Here is a 14,554-nt window from a genome sequence, read left to right on the forward strand (position 1 = left end):
GAGAGATCACACTGGCTGTGAACAGGAAGGTTTCCAGGCACCTTGAGGGCTGTGAGAGGCAGGAGCATTTACAGCGATGGCAAGGGTCTCCAGAAGCAAAGGGAACTGTCAAAAACTGGAGCCCCGAGGTGAGAAAGGACAGGGTTATCAGCCAGTGAAGAGAAGACCAGTTTGCCTCAGGTCCAGGATTTTTGTTAAAGCAGAGAAAAATACAAATGGAAAAAGGTGTAAGACAGACTATGAAGAGCTTCTGAGTGCTAAACTAAGGCCGCTTATTACAACGAAATGTTAAAAGCTTCCTAAAAGAATCCTTTACTCTCTAATCAAGGCTGGTCCCCTAGAATCTACCTAACATACACTCACAGAGCACTTATCACCTTACATTCTCCTTATTCAAATAATGCTCAGCCCCAATTTGAGCCTAGCAAAAATCAGCGTTTATAGTGCTGGTAAACACAGTAATAACCATTATGCAAACAGTTTTAAGAATCTGGTTAGAATTTTATATTCTAATGTTTCTTCTAAGAAAATAATTACAACTTTTTAAGTAGGAAAAAAAACCCAAAAGACAAGCCTATTATGTCCACTTTGGTTCTTTGATCTTTTCGGTGAAGATGAGTCATTTAAAGTAGCAATTGCTGGTAATCTTTCTACCAAAAGAGTTTAGGGAGAAAATCCTTAAAAATCTTCATTTTAAAATACTTTAACAAAACATTAACAGTAATCTGCCAGTATTTTCAGTCAGATTTGAAGTGATGGGTATAAAAGGGGTGTGGACCGAGTATTTTCTTAAGGTGCCCAGAAATGTAACAAAAAATGTTTTCACAGGAAAAAACATGAAACAAATCTCACTGGAAAAGAAGCAAAACAATCAGTCTTTTAAATGTAACATATGTATTTAAATTCTACATGAATAAAAACAAACATTTACAAGGATCTCCAGAATTCTGTAAAGTGAACTATGACTTAACTTTCATAAAGCAAAATACTACCAATATTTTCTCATACACAGTATGAGGACTCTTGTCATTTTCAGTTGTCACTGTTGAGATCTTTATCAAAAAGGGACAGAAATCCAATAGTCAGCAACGACACAAAATCAATTACTGAAAAGGACTATTAATATACTAAAATTTAAACTGCATCTAACTGCATCTTGCTCCTTTAATTTTCAACTTATCTAGAAATGGAGACTTCACAAGCAGTGTGTACATCACCAGTATCCTTAACTAACTTCAGCCATGGGGCACCCCGTGCTCACACCACGTTTTCCTGTACTAAGAACTGCCTATAAAAAGTCCCTCGCTTCACCTGAATAGCAGCACACACTAGCACTGGCATCTCTGAAAGCCACTACAACCTGAGTAATTGTGCATTATGAACAAAGAGGCCTTTATAAAGCCAAAGTCAGAGCTCTAAGTAACAACCTATTTCAACTGAGACAAGCTGACTTGAACTTGAAAGTATGCTTACTCCATTCATTAAAAGAAATGCACAGAATAAAGCATTTAAAGCGGCTTTCTTAAAAGGCAAAAGGGGAGAGACTAATTTTCTATGAATTCCTTTTATATCTACTTCACTTTTAATGCTTATATATGCTCTTAAAAGTGATTCTGACAGATACTTTGCAAAATACCACCAGTCCAACTTCAGATATTTTTACTGGGACTATTAATCAGCCATTCTATTTTCATTTAAGTCAAAAGTAATTTAAAGATAACTTAAAACTTTGATGATTTGCGTGAATGCAGCTCTCATAGGCACAGAGAAGGCTTTCAATGTGCCACAAGGTCCCAAGCAGTATTCAGACTACTAGTTAAGAATCCCTGTGTGCTGGGTTGTCAGTGTTCAATATTATGCATACTACCACCCATTTCTAAGCTCTCCTTTGCACAGCAGAAAATTTAATTTTTTCCAATGAAAGGAAATTTAGATTTAAAGAAAAGCCATTACTTCTAAAGGGTCACGGCATTCAGAGACCATCTTCTTAAAAAAAGGTGAGTCTTTACTTACTACAGATTGATGGTGAAGGAATCTTTACCAGAGACTAGAGAGCTGTGCAGCTAACTGGTCAACTTTTTTTTTTTTTTTGGCAAACTTTTGAGAACCATCTGTTTCAAAGATCCAGTCATTAGTGTTCCTTGATCTTTAGAATGCAGCTTTCCCAATGTTCTCTCACTCAGCTCTTTGCACATTTAACTTCTGTATCAAAACTCTTAGAATAGCTCAGTCTCCCTGAGGCCAGAACGCACATCTGCTGTCTTTATTTTTATTTTCAAATCATTTTATAACATTTTTAATGCAAAGGATGGTAATGCATGAATCACCTTCCCCAATGTTCTAACAGCACAGCTCAAACGAGTACTGAGTGCCTACTGTGAGCCAGGCACCGTGCTGGTGCATAGGGCCCCTCACCACCTTGATTCTTCTTGAAGAAATCAATCAGAAGAGACACTCCCATAAACAAAAAATTCCAGTGTCCGTTCTGTAAGCAACAGACCTAAGTTTTGGGAAATACCTAATTATCTGGAAGGAAGTATGCCAAAATGTCATCAGTAATGAGACATTACTTTCTCAGGTCCCTAATATTTTTCCAAATTTTCTATGATGTGCGTTTACTGATTTTAAAACCCAAATAAAAATCTAAATAATGAAAATTAAATAACAGCAGCAATACTTATTGAGCACTTGTTACATTCCCCAGGTACTAAGTGCTTCATGTACCTCACCCAACAGAAAAGCCCTGTAAGAGGAAAACCATCCACATTTTAGAAAGGAGGGAGCCACATAAGCAGAAGTTGTGAACAAGTCAAAACCAGCCAGTAGTGTAATTCTAAAAGAGAAGAGCCAAATAGGTGTCACTTGTTGGACGTATGACAAATCTCACTGAGGTCTAGTTTCTCGTGTAAAATGGGATTAATAGGGCCTACCTATTAAGAAAGTGAAGAGGAACTAAACAGCCTCTTGATGAGGGTAAAAGAGGAGAGTGAAAAAGCTGGCTTAACACCAATACAGTATATTAACACATATACATGGAATTTAGAAAGATGCTAACGATAACCCTTTATGTGAGACAGCAAAAGAGACACAGATATAAAGAACAGACTTTTGGACTCTGTGGGAGAAAGCGAGGGTGGGATGATCTGAGAAAATAGCATTGTATATTATCATATGTGAAAGAGATCGCCAGTCCAGGTTCAATGCATGAGACAGGGTGCTCAAGACTGGTGCACTGGGATGACCCAGAGGGATGGGATGGGGAGGGAAGTGGGAAGGGGGGTTCAGGATGGGGAACACATGTGCACCCATAGTGGATTCATGTCAACGTATGGCAAAGCCAATACAATACTGTAAAGTAATTAGCCTCCAATTAAAATTAATTGATTATTTAAAAAAAAAACCAAAAAACTCAGCATTCAAAAACTAAGATCATGGCATCTGGTCCCATCACTGCAAGGCAAACAGATGGGGAAAAAAGTGGAAGCAGTAACAGATTTTCTTTTCTTGGGCTCCAAAATCACTGTAGATGGTGACTGCAGCCATGAAATTAAATGATGCTTGGTCCTTGAAAGGAAAGCTATGACTAACCTAGACAAGACTATTAAAAAGCAAAGACATCCCTTTGCTGACAAAGGTCCATATAGTTAAAGCTATGGTTTTTCCAGTAGTCATACATGGATGTGAGAGTTGGAACACAAAGAAGCTGAGCATGGAAAAACTCATGTTTTCGAACTGTGGTGCTGGAGAAGCCTCTTGAGAGTCCCTTGGAGTGTAAGGAAATCAAACCAGTCAATGCTAAAGGGAATCAACCCTGAACATTCACTGGAAGGACTGATGCTCAAGCTGATGCTCTAATACATTGGCCACCTGATGCGAAGAGCTGACTCAATGGAAAAGACCCTGATGCTGGGAAAGACTGAAGGCAAAAGAAGAGAGCGGCAGAGGAGATGGTTAGACAGCATCACCAACTCAATGGACATGAATCTGAGCAAACTCCGAGATAGTGAAGGACAGGGAAGCCTGGCGTGCTGCAGTCTGTGGGGTTGCAAAGGATTACATGCAACTCAGTGACAATAACAGGGGCATAGCTCACTTAAGGTTCTTATGAGGAATAAACAAAACCATATATGAAAACAACATAGCACTGTGTCTGGCAAGTAAGTGAATGCTATTACGAGTCTCTTCATCACTGCTACAATTAGCTCAAACATCTGAGCACATTATTTCACATCTCTGGGTTTGGTTTCCATACCTGTAAAAAGGTAGTAACAATACTGGCACCATGTAGTAACTGTGAGGATTTCATAGGATACTACACAGCTATCAAAACAGTTAGCTACTGTAATTCTTTACAGGCCACACAACCTGGCACTGGCTCAGTAAGCTACAGTAAATGCATATGATGAAATACTTTGCTGAAAAACATCTGAGAGCACGGAAAAAAAAATCCATACTGCACACTAAATTTAACAAGCCAGCTACAGATAGCATGGACAGTGAAATCCTTTTCTTTTGAAAATATACATACATTCATTAATAGAAAAGGCAGCAGGAATATACTCCAAGATCTGCAATTTGTGGATATCAGCAACTAAACAGTTACTTAGAAAAAAAAAAACACCTTATTACCACCACTACCACATCAAACAGCACTAACAAAACAATAATCCAAAACCCTACACACATCTGTGTTTCAAAACAGCAGGAGTATCCTGACCAGACACCTCCAATCCCATCATATCATAATTAAGATTCTTCCATGAATATTTAAAAAAAGAATACTAAAACTTGTAAAATTTTAGTGGATTAAGAAGGGAGAAGAAGGCTACCTGTCTCTAAGACACACATCTTTTTTTCCCACAATTCCAGTTAAAAGCTTCATATTTTATATTCACATAATACACAAAATTACTCTGACTAAAAATAGGAACACAAGAACATTTCTGCAACAGCAATTTTTCTTGGAGTGAATATTAATCTTTAAAATGAGTATTTTACAGCATAGCTGTTACTGAAGATAAATCCTATGGTTGTGTTGAGAGAATACTGTCATGAGATTAACAACATGAAATTAAAAAATTAAGTTTCTTAATTTTAAAAAATGGATCAGCAGGCAGATATATAAGCTGGTATTCAGTAGAAGGTAGAAATAACTATCAGTGCTACTAAAAAAAATATATATATATATATATATGAATTCTGACTTTAAAGAAAGGACATTAGATACTATACTGTAAAATATTTAGTTAAGGGAAATTCCCTGGAACTCCAGTGGTTAGGACTTGGCGCTTTTACTGCTGGGGCCAGGTTCAATCCCTGGTCAAGGAACTAAAATCCTGCAAGCCGTGTGGCATGGCAAAAAAAAAAAAAAAAAAAAAAGTTAAGAAATGCTATTTCAATAATTGAAGGGTACTAACTCTTCCTATCTTTGCTGCAAATTATATTTCACTTGAATAACACTTAACCAACAGTTATACATAAATATGCAACATGCACTATTTATTTGAAAGTAGGAAAGAAAACAGGATTCTCAAAAGGCAAAGAAACAGCCCTTTTAAACCACAGATTTTACAGACTCTATAATATCAAGCAGATTTTCCCAGGCAAAATGCACCCTTTTCTCAATCCACCTGCAAACATATGAAAAGAAAATTACTATTTTCCCCTTCTAGTGACATCAATAAAGCCTCAGTAACCCAGAGAAAGATTTTATTTTCAATATTTTAATACTGACTCCCTCTGCTGTATAAAAAAGGATTCAAAAATGTCATTTCCCTTAGGATCTAATTAGGTACAATTCTTTCTATTTGTTTCCCATAAAACACAGCTTAAAAACAGATAGCTTAACAAAGTAAAATATATTACTTTGGGTTAGAAAAGTGAAAATATCATCCTCCAGAATATATCCTTCAAATCTAAATTTTTTAGTCCAGAACTTAGACAAACCTAAGAAAAGAAACAAAAGTCTAAATATTCTTCCTGGGCCATGCTAAACAATTCAGTAACTTGAAACTTGGGGAAAGCATTTGAAGTCCATGAACCTCAGTTTCTTTTTACCTGTAAACCTAAGAATGAAGACACTTATTACACTCTGCAAATTTGGTAAGGCCAATATCAGAATGCAATTTAAATTCATTCTCTGAATAATTACTGACCACCTACTCAGGACATATAGTGTACAGGGCTAGGATTGCCAAATTTAGCAAATGGAAGATATGTGTATCTTAAAATTATTTACTGTATGTAAAGTTAATTCATATCCTGTACTTTAGGGCTTCCCTCATAGCTCAGTTGGTAAAGAATCTGCCTGCAATGCAGGAGACCCGGGTTCGATTCCTGGGTTGGGAAGATCCCCTGGAGAAGAAAATGGCAACCTACTCCAGTATTCTTGCCTGGAAAATCCCTTGGACAAAGGAGCCTCACAGGCTACAGCCCATGGGGTCGCAAGAGTAGGACACAACTTAGCGACTAAACCACCACCACCTGTACTTTATCTGGCAACTTTCCCTGAAGCACATACAGAGATTCAAGTATGACAGCTTCTCAACTTTAGAAGACTTACAAAAAGTAAGAGAAATAAATGTATATATAAACAAACTACCATACAGAGAAGGGTAGTAGCTATGTAGCATTTAAAGAAAGGACCAAGGGGGGAAAAAGGTAAGCTGGGAAAACAGTAAGAGGGCTTTGGGGAATGGTCACAATCAAGCACTCACAAGATCCAAAGGAGAATAAAAACTGACAGTGCTCAGTTACAGCCTCCATTCTGGCCACACAGGCTTGTGCAGTCACCAAATACCCTCTTGCATTATACAAAGTGGAAACAGGTTTTGAAGTTACTTGCCATATTTTCACACAAATCAATTTAAATTATTTCAAGAAGACATGCATTACAACCTCTCAATAGAAAGATGTAAATGCCAACTCCTAATATTCTGACTTATCTCCCCGTCAAATCGAGTTGTAGTTCTCTGCTTATTTTACCCAATATTATTAAACAAATTCTGTCCAATGTAGACGGGGCCGGTAAGACTAAAATCTTCAGAAGATGTCATCCTTCTTCTCACTTTCTGTCGTCCAAGCAACTGTTTCCTGTCTCTGCCTCCTAAATAAACAGCTCTGTATGATTCACTCTTCAGATAGTTTTAAGCAGATCATTTTTAACTGGATGCAAAAACTACTGCTTCTTTACTTTGCACTTCCTGCTCCAACCCTCTGCAGATGCTCTCCTCTTTCTACAAGACCCAGTTATCATTCTTCATGACATAAGCCAACCGTGATTCTAGCCTACGAGTGGAATTCACACAGCTCAAAAGCTAAATAACTGACTACACTGCAGAACATGTGTACAGAAAAGGTATAGTAATGCAGAAAATTTATTTATGTCATTCTTTCTCATCATACACCCTCACACAATCTTACAGGTGAAAGGATTTCAGAGTTCAGAGTCCACAGCTCTCTCATTTTCACAAGATGATGGAAATCATGCCCTATGATCATGTGTGATCACGTGATCACATGTGTGATGTGGATCACTAGTCTACACTTACAGAGCAAGCAAGGACCCAGAGTCAGATTTTTTTATTTTCAGTTCAGTATTTTTTCTGCTAAATTACACTTCTGTCCTACTATACTCTTACTACATCTTCTTACTGGTACCTGACATATTCCATGAATTTTAACTTTATTGCATATTTTTACTCTTTTTGAAAATATAAAGAAATCTATAGATTAGTTTTTCAAACTGCAATTAATCCCTCATAACACAGTAACCTAAAATTCAGCTTAACTAAAACACAAAACAGCAGATTCATCTTTGTAATAGTCTGTATTTTTAACTCCATAAGGAAGTGTGAGAAAAGTATTTATATACCCCAATGGACCAAACTGACAAGTCCAAGACAAGAAACACTATCAGTATCGAATCTTAAGAAGACGCTGATCATTGTATCTTTAGTGGAAGCTGTTTTATCAAGAAGTACTATACCTATCTTAGTAAGCATATAAATACTGCTGAGGTTAGATTTTTAAACTCCATTTTCCTAGAATCAGGGGAGGGGAAAAAAACTATTATTCAAAAACTACTGTTCTTATTTAATTTAAACATATGTGGCTAGAAGAATCTATACGTTTACAACCACAGGGATAATTAGATGACCAATGTTCCTAAATTTTGAAAAGATTACCAGTGACAATTCTTTTCAATGGTCTTACCTTTGTTGAAAGTACTTTAAACGTGCTCTGCTCTGGTATTATAGGATGAAGAAGTCTCAGTTTCAAACTGTAATCCTCTCCAGAAGGAAGTTTCACCAAAGCAGACAACTAATGAACATAAAATCAGTAGCACATTTTATAAATTAACTTGAAGGGTAAAGTACTTAAACTGACTATAATTACAGAACTTTAGTACTGTTGCAGAGTATTTTTAAAACCTTATATGGAATATAAGATTTAAGAATCTCAAAATAATCCTTTAAAAATCTGGTATCCTTCATAATTCAAAAGGACACATGTACCTCAATGTTCATTACAGCAATATTTACAATAGCCAAGACAAGAAAGTAACCTAAATGTGCATCAACAGATGAATGGATAAAAATGTGATGTGTATATACATACATATATATGTGTGTGTGTGTGTACACATATATGATGGAATATTACTCAGCTGTAAAAAGGAACAAAACTGGGTCATTTGTGATGTGGATAGATCTAGAGTCTGTCATAGAGTGAAGTCAGAAAGAGAACAAGAAGTATCCTGTATCAATGCATGTATCTGGCATGTAGAAAGATGGTAACAGATGAGCCTGTCTGCAGGACAGGAATAGAGAAGAAAACATACAGAACAGAGCTGGGGACATGGCAGGGGGTGGGGAAGGGAGGAAGAGGAGGGGAGACGAATGGGAAAGCAGATTAGACATGCGTGCTATGGCGTGCGAGACGGCTAGGGTGAAGCGGCTACACAGCACGATTAGGCATGCGTGCTATGGCGTGCGAGACGGCTAGGGTGAAGCGGCTACACAGCACGATTAGACATGCGTGCTATGGCGTGCGAGACGGCTAGGGTGAAGCGGCTACACAGCACGATTAGGCATGCGTGCTATGGCGTGCGAGACGGCTGGCGGAAGCGGCTACACAGCACGATTAGGCATGCGTGCTATGGGGTGCGAGACGGCTGGGGGAAGCGGCTACACAGCACGATTAGGCATGCGTGCTATGGCGTGCGAGACGGCTGGGTGAAGCGGCTACACAGCACGATTAGACAGGCGTGCTATGGCGTGCGAGACGGCTGGCGGAAGCGGCTACACAGCACGATTAGGCATGCGTGCTATGGGGTGCAAGACGGCTGGGGGAAGCGGCTACACAGCACGATTAGGCATGCGTGCTATGGCGTGCGAGACGGCTGGGTGAAGCGGCTACACAGCACGATTAGGCATGCGTGCTATGGCGTGCGAGACGGCTGGGGGAAGCGGCCACACAGCACAAGGAGCTAGGGAGTGAGACGGGGAAAGGCAGAAGGGGTTTAAGAGTAAAGGGATGTGTGTATACATATGGTTGATTCACTTTGTTGCACAGCAGAAACACTGTAAAGCAATTCTACTCCAAAATTAAATAGCACCGCCCATGACAAAAAAGGAAAAAAGAATGTGAATGGACTAAATGCGCCAATCAAAAAAAAAAAAAAAAACAAAAACAACCTGGTATTCTTCACAGAAACTCTTATATACCTAATTAAAGAACAGAGTATGTTTCATAACATATACTATACATTTAAATCTCAAGGAAACTCAAGATACAAGGGCCAAATAGTATAGCATGTAACAAAAAAAGCATTCTTGTGCAAAACGTCTAGTTCTGCCACAAACTCTCTTAAATATCTATCACAAGGTTTTCCACTAAATGCTAAGAAACCAAGTTATTAAAAATCATACTCATTTAATATGGTTAAAGTCATAACAAAGAAGCAGACCTTTTCCATTAAGTGTACCACACAAACGTAACCAAAGCATGGTTATAATGCGTCTAAAGTTCCTGAATGTGTCTTTTATATTTACCAACCCACTTCTGCTTTAAATCCCAAATCTAAAGAGGAAAGAAGGCATATGAGCTATAACCTACAGTATATATACTCTTGTCTCAAAACTTAAAATGATCCAAATGGAAAAGGAATGCTTCGTATCTTCATCAGCATATTCATATCATCTCAGGAAGAAATGATACATGCTTGATAGATTGCTATAAATTATTCTGCAATATCTATTTATTTATATTTACAAATTAGAGTAGGAAATGGCAACCCACTCCACTATTCTTGCCTGGAAAATTCCATGGACAGAGGAGTTTGGTGGGCTACAGTCCCTGGGGCCACAAAGAGTCAGACTCAACTGAGTGCACACACACACACACACACACACACATTTATAAATAAAAGTATTTAATCTCAATAAAAAATAACTCAAAGACTATAATGACCTCTTTTTCTGAAAATTCCACCTTTACATCATTCTTCTGAACATTCTTGATCATAAGTGTAATGATTACTTGAGATTCTGTTTGATACCAGTCATACCTATTAAAAAAGAAAAAGGAAACTTAGAGCTTCTGAATTTCTTAAAGTTGTTGCTTCTTTGCTCTGTCAAGATAAAATACAATCTGATGAACAACAAGAGCTCCACCTTGAGGAACAAAATAGCAAAGCAGCTGCTGGCTCACAGAACTAATTTTATGTAACCAATTGCACATGATCTGTACTGATGGAAGAGAAAATCAGGTAGATGATGCCCCAACTCTCTCCAGTGGATTTAAATACTTACATAAATTTTTAGGTTCTAAAGGATCCTCAACAGTGTTGTTAAGCTAATTTTTCTTCTTTTTGGCCACGTCACGCAGCATGCAGGATCAGTTCCCCAAACAGGGATCAAACCCATGCCCCCTTAGTGGAAGCTAGGATTCTTAACCACTGGACCTCCAGGGGATTTTAAAAATAAACAATAAAATTTATTCTAAACAGATCATAGTTCTAATACATCAGCAATAGTTTTACCCTCTCATTTCAACCTAATACTAAGAAGTAAACAGTTCTAACCCAATTTTACAAAAAAAAAGAAAAAAAAAAAGGCTCAGAAGGATGCGGCAATCAGTTTAAGTCAGTAGCAGGTGATATACTGGACCCAACCCCATATTCCAGGATCTCTTTACCAAAGCTGGGGGTAGTCCCGAGCTCAGGGAGCAGGAGTAAATGAGCTAAAATTAAAGTAATTCAACTCATTCTGTCAGGCACAGTATTAAATAGAGCATCTACCTTCAATCTCAAAGTATGTGGGAAGATTAGTGTGTTGAAAGATTCTAATCATGTGTCTCCTTCCCTCTGAAAGCTGGGATCCTCACTTTCAAATTAGACGAGATTAACCCTGTGAGAGAAGAGCTATTGATCTATTCTACCACTATTACATTCCCAGGATGAAGCACGGTACCCTGATATGTGGTATATTTATTAAACCACTGTGGGGTTATCTTATATATATTCTATACTCCAAACACCGTAATTATTATTTAAGTTAGGGGTAGGGTACATAAATAATAATTACGGTGTCTGGAGTATAGAATATATATAAAATAATCCCACACTGATACAATGAACACACCATGTATCAGGGATCCTCACTTGCTACTTATATTCACAACTGTAACTGCTGTCTTCAGCAAGTAACTTTCAATTCATGCAGAATTATTCCATGAAAAATTTACTCCAAATATAAAAGGCAGGTAAAGTTACATTATCAGGTCTACTATTAACTTACTGACCTATGTAATAACAATAACTTAAATGTAAGACGTTATTCTTAATATATGGAAAGATGACATAATATGCAACCATGTGAAGCCAGTTTTAAGTTAACCGTAACAGGAATACTAATTCAAATTGGTTAATGGTCTTACAACTATAGTTTTTCAAGGCTTCAGTAAGATTTATCTTAAAAACTAAGAAATACTTAAATCACAGGTAGGGACTTGCTTACTATTAAATGACAGGGTTTCTTTTCCCTTTAGGCATATTTATCATGCATTATGAAAAAGAAATCCTTACTTGATTTTTGACTGATGAGTCCTCTGGGATGCAGACTGATTTGGGCACATCGAAAGAGAAAGATTTTTACGAGTTAGTTTAGTAACTGCATATTAAAAATGTATGTATTATTAATTTACCCAGTGCTATAGTTACTTTGATATGGAATAATTACATGAAAACTCCCTACAAAGCACAGTATACATCAATGTTAAATAATATTCATCTTCACAAAAATCAGAATATTCAACATTTTAAAAATTTTTTGAGTTTCCATTTCAAAAATCATTTTTCTTCTAAAACAAAAGCAGCAAAAAAAAAAGAAGAATTTCAGAAGATATGTTTGAAAAAGATTACAGATACACTGTCCAGATTCCAAGATTCAGCAATGCTCTAAACCGAAAATAACAGTAACATTTAAAAAACCATTTTCAGGAATGTAGTGTTAATACCTCCAGGCTTAATAATGGCAAAACTGCCCTGGAGAAACCTATGGAGGAGTACCTGCATGGTGCCTCCCTGATACAGCCTGATCCTGGTTCACCGTCTCTCTGCAACAATCTATGTTGACCACTGAGAAACAAAGTGACTCTTTTTAACCAATTCACACCTTCCTAAACTGCTTATTAATAAATCTAAAGGACTTGCCCTGGGTCACTGGTGGCCTCTAACTTGTTCTTAAAGAAGAAGGGAAGAGACAGCATTTGGAGGAAGAAAATAAGTAAAACTGTCCTACAGACCTGCAGAACTGCCAGAAAGTGCATTCAGAATACTGTCTCAAATATATTCAATAATAATATAATTAAGTGAAAACACAAAGGATTAAAACCTTTGGACTTACCAGCTCGTGCTGTGATCCTATTAAAAACATAAAAAAGAAACATTTTCAGATAACAGTACATGTACAGACAAAATTACATACATGATTTCTAAGGCACAAACATATTATTGAGGAAACCAATTCTCCATGCATATCTAATAAGACAAAGTGGTTTAATTTTACAGTCTGGAGTCACTTGAGACTCCTCAGTAATTTCTTACCATTGCAAAACAAATCCATTCGAATCTCCCTTTCAACATAAGGAACCAGGTAAAAAAATCAAAATACCTTTGGAAATCCCAATCTAATAGAACACACACTACTTAAATTATAAGTTATAAAGATCAAAACAAAAAAATGACATTGACTATTTTTTAAATTGAAAGACCATGGGAAGTCTGCACACTTACCATTCTGGGCTTCTTGACACCTTTTAATCCAAGCAATGAAATCAGCATCTGCACCTAGAAAGAACAAACTATAACAACACTCATCTGCACAACCTAACATACTCACTCAACAAATGCTGACTGCATACCTACTAGCTTACAAACACGGTTCTAGAAACTATGGATCCAACAGTAAGTTAAGACAAAATCATCTGTCCTAATAGTGTGTAGCTATCCTTAATATTATAGCTATTAGTGAGGTTTAATATTTATTTTGTTCATCCTGAAGAATTCTGATTTGTAAAAAATCAGTTTTAACCAGTCAACCTTATTGGTTCCTAGATACAGATAATCTCCATTTCTCCTCATCCCTTTCCTCTTAAAAGAGCTTCCTCTCACACAACAAAATCACACCTGAATCAGATCCCTAATATGCAGTCAGTTGGGGGAGGACCCCAGAAGCCTCTGTCCACCTGTCTGCTGTCTAATGCAGTTGCTTATCCTGTCTACTATTTCTTCAGCAGCTGTACTTATCATCATGCCTTCAACACCAAGAACCATCTTTATATTCTGCAGAGTTTTGTATCTCTAAGTATCTCCAAGTTCCTTGACAACCATTGACACTACATACAGTGAATCATAGTTCACTGCACAGACAGCAAGGCAAACATGTGCATAAGCAAATTATTTCTGAAGACTCAGGGCAATGACAGTATCTAAAAAATCATAGCATCTAATAAATTATAATGTTAAGAAAAATTATTAGAAGTGATCATAATAAAAGTTTCCTAATTTAAGCTAACTGCAGGTATCATTATTCTGAAAAACACAAAGTTTAAAATTTCTTAAAATGAAATTTTCTAATTCATTAATTTACAGACAGAATTCAACTATACAGGCCTTAAAATACATACACACACATTATAGAGGTGAACATTTATATAAAAATTCTAAATGTGAAGAACCAATTATTCAAATTAATCAGTAAATAAGCTGATTCCTATCATACAAAGAGGGAAATAGGTAATATGGAGTTAAAAATTTTTTACCCTAATAAAACGGAAGCTGAACAGTTTAACATAAGATTTTCCTGGAATTAAAAGATGAATTTGATTTTAAATTAAATATCCTCAACAGAAAGTAAACCAAAGAGCAGACACCCTCTTCTGAGGCCACCTCTGAAATAATTCTAGGATAAAAGTCAATGGCATGATAAAAAAAAAAAAAAGAGAAATAGGGCTTAGAAATCTAAACATGAAGTGACTTATGTCTCATCAG

General features: G+C 36.8%; 1 protein-coding gene across 3 annotated transcripts in view; it reads right to left on the minus strand.

Moving 5' to 3' along the window:
- SUGT1 (SGT1 homolog, MIS12 kinetochore complex assembly cochaperone) overlaps window positions 1-14,554 on the minus strand; it is a 41,147-nt gene that overhangs the window by 16,633 nt on the left and 9,960 nt on the right. For all 3 annotated transcript variants that reach the window (XM_068984491.1, XM_068984493.1, XM_068984492.1), the window contains 5 exons: window positions 13,298-13,351; window positions 12,909-12,925; window positions 12,089-12,123; window positions 10,474-10,570; window positions 8,215-8,322 (listed from right to left, as the gene is read on the minus strand). In XM_068984491.1, the coding sequence (XP_068840592.1) occupies window positions 8,215-8,322; window positions 10,474-10,570; window positions 12,089-12,123; window positions 12,909-12,925; window positions 13,298-13,351 (311 nt within the window). The remainder of the gene's footprint in view (window positions 1-8,214; window positions 8,323-10,473; window positions 10,571-12,088; window positions 12,124-12,908; window positions 12,926-13,297; window positions 13,352-14,554) is intronic.

This window comes from Capricornis sumatraensis, chromosome 12 (genome assembly GCF_032405125.1).
Source record: "Capricornis sumatraensis isolate serow.1 chromosome 12, serow.2, whole genome shotgun sequence".
Taxonomy (NCBI): domain Eukaryota; kingdom Metazoa; phylum Chordata; class Mammalia; order Artiodactyla; family Bovidae; genus Capricornis; species Capricornis sumatraensis.